General features: G+C 51.6%; 1 protein-coding gene across 1 annotated transcript; it reads right to left on the reverse strand.

Annotated features, from left to right (window-relative positions):
• Positions 1 to 262: 262 nt before the first annotated feature.
• Positions 263 to 2,184, reverse strand: LOC124034966 (splicing factor 3A subunit 2-like). The gene is made up of 2 exons (XM_046348357.1): positions 2,072 to 2,184; positions 263 to 1,040 (listed from the first exon to the last, which is right to left on the reverse strand). The coding sequence occupies exons 1-2, from the start codon at positions 2,182 to 2,184 to the stop codon at positions 263 to 265; spliced, it is 891 nt and encodes a 296-aa protein (XP_046204313.1).
• Positions 2,185 to 8,468: the final 6,284 nt, after the last annotated feature.

The following is an 8,468-nucleotide window of genomic DNA, read 5'->3' on the forward strand; positions in this document are numbered from 1 at the left end:
TAAATAACATTACTACCAATAGCTTTATATAGCAAAGCAATGCCAGATAGAAATGGTATGGTTAGAGAAATATTTATAATTATATAATTCATGTAAAAAAAACATAACGCAATCAATCACTATTGTTAGCGGTACTTTATTATCTGATCAGGTCAGCGTGTGTACTTTAACTCACATCCTTACCTAATCAACAGAGTAATAATCAATAGTCAATCATTAATAGTCCTTCTCCTCACTTTGTATCCTAACAGGTGTCCTCTGTTTAGACTCCACCACCAGGGGGTGGCGGCCTGAAGGGCCAGGGGGTGGCGGCCTGGAGGTGGAGGCCTGGAGGTGGGGGCATGGGTGCCAGGAGGTGGGGGCTAGACGCCTGGGGGCCAGGGGTGGCGGCCTGGAGGTGGAGGCCTGGAGGTGGGGGCATGGGTGCCAGGAGGTGGGGGGCTAGATGCCTGGGGTCCTGGTGTGGGGTTCTGGGGGTGGGGGCCTGGGGGTGAGGGCCAGGGGGTGGCGGCCTGGAGGTGGGGACCTGGGGGTGTGGGGCTGGAGGTGGGGGCATGGAGGCCTGGTGTGGGGTTCTGGGGGTGAGGGCCAGGGGTGGCGGCCTGGAGGTGGGGGGCTGGAGGCCAGGGGTGGCGGCCTGGAGGTGGGGGCATGGTGCCAGGAGGTGGGGGCTAGATGCCTGGGGTCCTGGGGGTGGGGGGCTGGAGGTGGGGGCCTGGAGGCCTGGTGTGGGGTCCTGGGGGTGGGGGCCTGGGGGTGGGGGGCTGGAGGTGGGGGCCTGGAGGTGGGGGCCTGGGGGTGGGGGACTGGAGGCCTGGAGGTGGGGGCCTGGAGTCTTGGAGGTGGGGACCTGGGGGTGGGGGGCTGGAGATGTGGGCCTGGAGGCCTGGGGTGGGGTTCTGGGGGTGGGGAGCTGGAGGTGGGGGCCTGGAGGCCTGAAGGTGGGGGCCTGGGGGTGGGGGGCTGGAGATGTGGGCCTGGAGGCCTGGGGTGGGGTTCTGGGGGTGGGGGGCTGGAAGTGGGGGGCCTGAAGATGGGGGCTGGAGGTTGGTCTCAAGTCCTAATAGCGGGAGGGGATCAAACCTGCATTCAAATTGTTATTTAATATCTTTCCAATACTTTTAGTATTTGCTTTAGCCTGGAGTACCAGATGGATGGGGTTCACCCTTTTGCAACTATTTTCTTTTTCTACCATTGGCCAGGCAAGTATTTGCAATGATTTCAAATAGTATTTGAACCCAGGTCTGGACCTGGTGGGGATATAAGAGGGCTGTATTCAGAGCTGGCAGATATGCAGCAGGAGATCAGATTACATATGGACACCGGCCGGAGAGTCCCCTCAGAGATATATTCACCCGTGGTCCTTGTCATGATCAGAGAGTCGTGGATCTTGTTTGTTTTGGGTGATGTCACGTGAATTGATCATTTGTCATGTTGACGTGTCATGTGAGACCGTTGAGTTCACTACTAATGTAAACTGTCCACACAGTTAACAACTCATATGAGTCATACGTTTCTTTACACACTAAATGTAATATATTCATTGGACTAACGAACAAACTAAATGTATGAATAAAAGGCCAGACAAAATGTAATATAACTATTTGTAAATGTTTTTGAGCTCAGCATATGTGTTTCTCTGGGGGGGAAAAAATCATTCGGCTCAGGTGTATGTACTCTTCCGACTTCAACTGTATGTGAGAGTGGATTCTCGGCCCTCACTAGCATGAAAACTACATACAGGCAGACTGTGTGTAGAAAATAATAATAATAATATAATAAATAATATATGCCATTTAGCAGACGCTTTTATCCAAAGCGACTTACAGTCATGTGTGCATACATTCTACGTATGGGTGGTCCCGGGGATCGAACCCACTACCCTGGCGTTACAAGCGCCATGCTCTACCAACTGAGCTACAGAAGGACCAAATGATTTATGACTGAGACTCTGTCCAATACAATCCAACATTCCAACATTGCAGAGTTATGAACATCCTTTCAAGCACACCATTCTCATGAATCTGTGGTGAGACATCTAAAGGTTGTTTCCAGGTCTTGGTGTGTTCACTCCGTTGGATTGGGGATGGAATCCCAGAGGACAGGCTGGCCGATGATCCAATAAGGGGCGCAGAACGCCTTCCAGATCTGAGACGAGAAATGAGGACCCCGGTCGGAGACCATGTCCACTGGGAGTCCGTGGATCCTGAAGACGTGCTGCACCATGAGCTGGGCCGTCTCTTTGGCAAAGGATAGTTTTGACGGTATGACGGTGTTGCCATCAGACAGAGGGAGCCCAGTGACAAAGTCCAGGGAGATATGGGACCAGGGACGATGAGGGACAGTTAGTGGCTGAAGGAAGCAGGAAATGGCTTGCTGCGGAGTCTTATTCTGAGCATGAAGGCAGAGGCGTCAGGAACCATTGTGGGCCACCATAAACATTATCGGAGGAAGGCCAGGGTTCGACGGTAACGCGGATGACAGGTAAACCTGGAGGAATGAGCCAGGACCCGGGACCAGACTGAATTAGGGACAAACAACCGGTTAGCTGGGGCCCCCTCCAGGGGCAGGCTGGGAACATTGTGCCTTGCGGACCAGGGTCTCAATACCCCAGACCACAGCATCTGCAAGGCTTGAGGTAGAGAGGATGGTCTCGGAGTCAGAGGATGTGGCAGCGTGAGGCCGTCAGGTTTAACATTATTGGACCCTGGGTGGTAGGCAAGTTGAACCTGGTGAATAACAGAGCCTACCGGGCTTGCCGGGAGTTAAGGCACTTGGCTGTGCAGAGATATTCCAAATTCTTGTGGTCGGTCCAAACCAAAAGCGGATGTTATGCTCCCTCCAGCCAGTGTCTCCGCTCCTCCAGTGCCATCTTGACCGCCAGGAGTTCTTGGTTACCCACGTCGTAGTTGCGATGATGGGACAGAAAGGCACAGGGATGGAGCTTTTGGTCCTGGGCAGATCGCTGGGACAGGATGGCCCCCACTCAACGTCAGAAGCATCGACCTCAACCACAAACTGACGGGACGGGTCCAGATGGACGAGGATGGGGCTGTGGTGAACCGATGCTTCATGTCCATAAAGGCTCTGTCAAGTGCTGTGAACGGTACCTTGGGAGAGGTGAGTGCCGAGAAAGGGGGCCACTAGGGTGCTGTTGCCTTGAACAAAAAGCCAGTAGAAATTGGCAAACCCAAGGAAACGTTGTAGCTGTACCCTGGACGTAGGTTGGGGCCAATCCACTACTGCTTTCACCTTTTACGGGTCCATCTGGACATTTCCTTCAGCGATGACATATCCCAGAAAGGAGAGGGTAGAACGGTGGAACTCGCATTTCTCCGCTTTCAATATAACTGGTTCTCCAGGAGGCGTTGAAGAACTTGTCGGACATGGAGGACGTGTTCTTGGGCAGAACGGAAAAAACAGGATGTCGTCGAGGTAGACGAACACATCTCCCGGTGAATGGAAAGGCTCTGGAGCAACGAACCGCCTTTGCTGGCTCTGCCAGGCCGGTTCCCCTCTTTCCACTGGGATTCTCTGCCTCTAACCCTATTACAGGGGCTGAGTCACTGGCTTACTGGGGCTCTTTCATACCGTCCCTGGGAGGGGTGCGTCACTTGAGTGGGTTGAGTCACTGATGTGATCTTCCTGTCTGGGTTGGCTATACTCGGCCTGGTAAGTTGGTGGATGAAGATATCCCTCTAGTGGTGTGGGGGCTGTGCTTAGGCAAAGTGGGTGGGGTCCTTCCTGTTTGGCCCTGTCCGGGGGTGTCCTCGGATGGGGCCACAGTGTCTCCTGACCCCTCCTGTCTCAGCCTCCAGTATTTATGCTGCAGTAGTTTATGTGTCGGGGGGCTAGGGTCAGTTTGTTATATCTGGAGTACTTCTCCTGTCCTATTCGGTGTCCTGTGTGAATTTAAGTGTGCTCTCTCAAATTCTCTCTTTCTCTCTTTCTTTCTCTCTCTCGGAGGACCTGAGCCCTAGGACCATGCCTCAGGACTACCTGACATGATGACTCCTTGCTGTCCCCAGTCCACCTGGCCGTGCTGCTGCTCCAGTTTCAACTGTTCTGCCTTATTATTATTATTGGACCATGCTGGTCATTTATGAACATTTGAACATCTTGGCCATGTTCTGTTATAATCTCCACCCGGCACAGCCAGAAGAGGACTGGCCACCCCACATAGCCTGGTTCCTCTCTAGGTTTCTTCCTAGGTTTTGGCCTTTCTAGGGAGTTTTTCCTAGCCACCATGCTTCTACACCTGCATTGCTTGCTGTTTGAGGTTTTAGGCTGTGTTTCTGTACAGCACTTTTAGATATCAGCTGATGTACGAAGGGCTATATAAATACATTTGATTTGATTTGATTTGGTAGGCATTCTGAAGGTCTAGCTTGAAGAAGATGGTAGCCCCCTGGAGAGGTTCAAAAGCCGAGGAGAGGTGTGGTAGAGGGGTATCAATTCTTGATCGTTATGTCTTTATCACATCTTTATCCCAAGATGGCATAGCAGTCAGACGTCCTTTGTCCTCATCTTGTTGTGTCCCATGTATATATATATATATATTTACACCTTTCTTCGCATATCTTTTATATATTTTATTTTCCAGAAACTCAACTTCAAAACACTCTCCTGCAACCCGCCTCGCCAATTAAAAAAATAAGTATTATTTAACTCAAATCTGAAATCCACAATAGAAGCTAGCCAGAAGCTAACCATAAGCTAGCCAGAACTAGCCAGTTTACTGGCTAACGTTAGTATTCAGCTAACCACGGTTTGTGGTCATCAGCTATCCTTTAGCTCGAAAATCTATCGGCAGTTTTGTACAACGCGACTCAGACCAGAACATACCGGACCTATTTTTCTCTCCATATCCCCGGACTTCAACCACAAGCTCTGGACATTTACACCTGGATCTCGCTAGCTGCTATCCGTGTGACTTTTGGCTTACGTCGATACCGGAGCAAACATAAATTATTCCGGAGCTAGCCAGCTGAAGAGTTCCATCAGCCACTCCTGGGCTACAATCACCTATCTGGAACCATTTTACTGCCAATGCGGAGCCCCACCGGTGCTTCACGACTGGACTACCGACATTATCTGCCCGAGGGAGTTATCCAGCTGGCCCCTCCGTCGCGACGTTACCTGAACACCCATCTGCGGCCCGCTAATTGATAGCTGTCTTATCGGCTGCTATCTGAATAGGTCTATCGGACAATTTTTGGGGGGTCACTATAACTATATCTATTTTGCCAATTGGATTGATCCCCTCTATCACACGCAACCCCACTAATCTACCGACGGAAACGCCGAAGGTGGCTAAAAACAGACCTCCATCCTATGCTAGATTGCTACCGATGGCCCGACTAGCGGTCTGAATCGCCGTGACCCCAACCAACCTCACTACTCACTGGACCCTTATGATCACTCGACTAAGCATGCCTCTCCTTAATGTCAATATGCCTTGTCCAATGCTGTTCTGGTTAGTGTTTATTGGCTTATTTCACTGTAGAGCCTCTATTCCTGCTCACTATACCTTATCCAACCTATTAGTTCCACCACCCACACATGCAATGACATCTCCTGGTTTCAATGATGTTTCTAGAGACAATATCTCTCTCATCATCACTCAATACCTAGGTTTACCTCCACTGTATTCACATCCTACCATACCTTTGTCTGTACATTATACCTTGAAGCTATTTTATCGCCCCCAGAAACCTCCTATTACTCTCTGTTCCAGATGTTCTAGATGACCAATTCTCAAAGCTTTTAGCCGTACCCTTATCATACTCCTCCTCTGTTCCTCTGGTGATGTAGAGGTGAATCCAGGCCCTGACTGCCCTCCTCTCCTCCTCTCCTCCACAAGGCAAACAAGGCAAACAAGACAAACAAGGCAAACAAGACAAACAAGGCAAACAAGACAAACAAGGCAAACAAGGCAAACAAGGCAAACAAGACAAACAAGGCAAACAAGGAAAACAAATTGCGAAAATGAGGAAGTACAAAGGAAAAGCTATCTGTTTAAAAGGAGCTCAGCTGAGGCCTTCTCCTCCTCTCCTCCTCTCCCCTCTCCTCCTCTCCCCTCTCCTCCTCTCCTCCTCTCCCCTCTCCTCCTCTCCTCCTCTCCCCTCTCTCCTCCTCTACCCTCTCCCCTCTCCTCCTCTACCCTCTCCCCATCTCCTCCTCTCCTCCTCTCCTCCTCTACCCTCTCCCCTCTCCTCCTCTCCTCCTCTACCCTCTCCCCTCTCCTCCTCTCCTCCTCTCCCCTCTCCTCCCTCTACCCTCTCCTCCTCTACCCTCTCCCCTCTCCTCCTCTACCCTCTCCCCTCTCCTCCTCTCCTCCTCTCCCCTCTCCTCCTCTACCCTGTCCCCTCTCCTCCTCTCCTCCCTCTACCCTCCCCTCTCTCCTCCCCCCTCCTCCTCTCTACCCTCTCCTCCTCTCCCCTCTCCCCTCTCCCCCTCTCCTCCTCTACCCTCTCCCCTCTCCTCCTCTACCCTCTCCCCTCTCCCCTCTCCTCCTCTACCCTCTCCTCCTCTACCCTCTCCTCCTCTCCTCCTCTACCCTCTCCCCTCTCCTCCTCTCCCCTCTCCTCCTCTACCCTCTCCTCCTCTCCTCCTCTACCCTCTCCCCTCTCCTCCTCTACCCTCTCCCCTCTCCTCCTCTCCCCTCTCCTCCTCTCCCCCTCTCCTCCTCTCCTCCCTCTCCACTCTCCCCTCTCCTCCTCCTCCTCTCCCTCCCTCCTATCCCCCTCCTCCTCTACCCTCTCCTCCTCTACCCTCTCCTCCTCTACCCTCTCCTCCTCTCCCTCCTCCTCCTCTCCCCTCTCCTCCTCTACCCTCTCCCCTCTCCTCCTCTCCCCCTCCTCCTCTCCCCTCCTATGCGTTTAAAAGGAGCTCAGCTGAGGCCTTCTCCTCCTCTCCTCCTCTCCCATCTCCCTTCTCCTCCTCTCCCCACTCCTCCTCTCCCCCTCCTCCTCTCCCCTCCCTATGCGTTTAAAAGGAGCTCAGCTGAGGCCTTCTCCTCCTCTACCCCCTGCCTTCTCCTCCCCTACCCTCTCCCCTCTCCTCCTCTCCTCTCCCCCTCTCCCCTCCTCTCCTCCTCTCCCCCCTGCCTTCTCCTCCTCTCCTCCTCTACCCTTCCCTCCTCCTCTCCTCCTCTCCTCTCCTCTCCACTCTCCCCTCTCTCCTCCCCCTCTCCCCCCCCCTGCCTTCTCCTCCTCTCCCCTCCTCCTCCTCTCCCCCTCCTCCTCTCTCCCCCTCAGCTGAGGCCTTCTCCTATGCGTTTAAAAGGAGCTCAGCTGAGTCCTTCTCCCTCTCCTCTCCTCCTCTACCCTCTCCTCCTCTCCCCCTCCCTCTCCCCTCCTGCCTTCTCCTTTAAAAGGAGCTCAGCTTCTCCTTCTCCTCCTCTCCCCCCTGCCTTCTCCTCTCTCCTCCCCCTCCTCCTCTCCCCTCTCCTCCTCTCCCCTCCCCCCTCCTCTCCCCCTCCTCCTCTCCCCCCTCCTCCTCTCCCCTCCTATGCGTTTAAAAGGAGCTCAGCTGAGGCCGAAATGTTGCACTATTGAGTGGACAGCGTCATTGTCTAGCCAGTGACGACGTCCACTCTTCAGTACCATTAATGCACAGGGAAACGGTTCGTACAGTCATTTGGAAATGACAAGAGGTCGGGGTGTTCGTTTCATTTTTGAAGATTTTATTTTCATATTTACCGCTGCGTTTTAAACAAACATTGGTCTTGCTTTAATTAGCATTGTTTAGACCGTAGTAACGTTTGACTTTTGTTGCATTTAGGAGAGATGACGTCTCATTCAGCCGAGCTGAGCCCCGCCCCCCTGTATTTCGAACCCCGAGTAAAATGAATTCGATTTGAAACAACGTTACTACAGCGAATAAGATACATTAACATACCCTGGTAAATACTGCCCCCCAGTGGTCATGGTTGGTCACTATGAAAGAGGGATTGCAGTTTGAAGCAGATATCACTCATTTGAAGCGTCAATAAATGACATAAATAGAGACATGCAGACTCCTTGTTAAATATAATGTGTAATAACAATACTTGCTCTTTTATTGGGATTAAAAACCGTGCTTCTACACCTGCATTGCTTGCTGTTTGGGGGGTTTTGGGTTGAGTTTCTGTATAAGCACTTTGAGATAATCAGCTGATGTAAGAAGAGGCTTCATATATATATATACATTTGATTTGATTCTGGTCTGTGTATGGTAGTCTAGCATGCATGTGTGAATTTATCATACACTTTGTACTGCATTATTCATTTATACAGTCCAACATATGCAACAATCTTCTCACCCACCCACCTTCTTCTTCCTCAGATCAGGGAGATCTCATTTATCCTACAGCAGGACATTAAATATTGAACAGGACGAGAGCAGAACTGTAGATAGAGAGATTTTACTTTTGTTTATTATCTATTTCACTTGCTTTGGCAATGTAAACATATGTTTCCCATGTC

Source organism: Oncorhynchus gorbuscha, linkage group LG05, assembly GCF_021184085.1.
Source record: "Oncorhynchus gorbuscha isolate QuinsamMale2020 ecotype Even-year linkage group LG05, OgorEven_v1.0, whole genome shotgun sequence".
NCBI classification, from domain to species: domain Eukaryota; kingdom Metazoa; phylum Chordata; class Actinopteri; order Salmoniformes; family Salmonidae; genus Oncorhynchus; species Oncorhynchus gorbuscha.

Coding starts and splice junctions, on each gene's coding strand:
- LOC124034966 (XM_046348357.1), bottom strand. CDS start 2,184: ATGGTCTCCGACCGGGGTCCTCATTTCTCGTCTCAGATCTGGAAGGCG. Junction 1,041..2,071: donor TCCATCCCCAATCCAACGGA/GTGAACACACCA, acceptor ACCAACCTCCAG/CCCCCATCTTCAGGCCCCCC.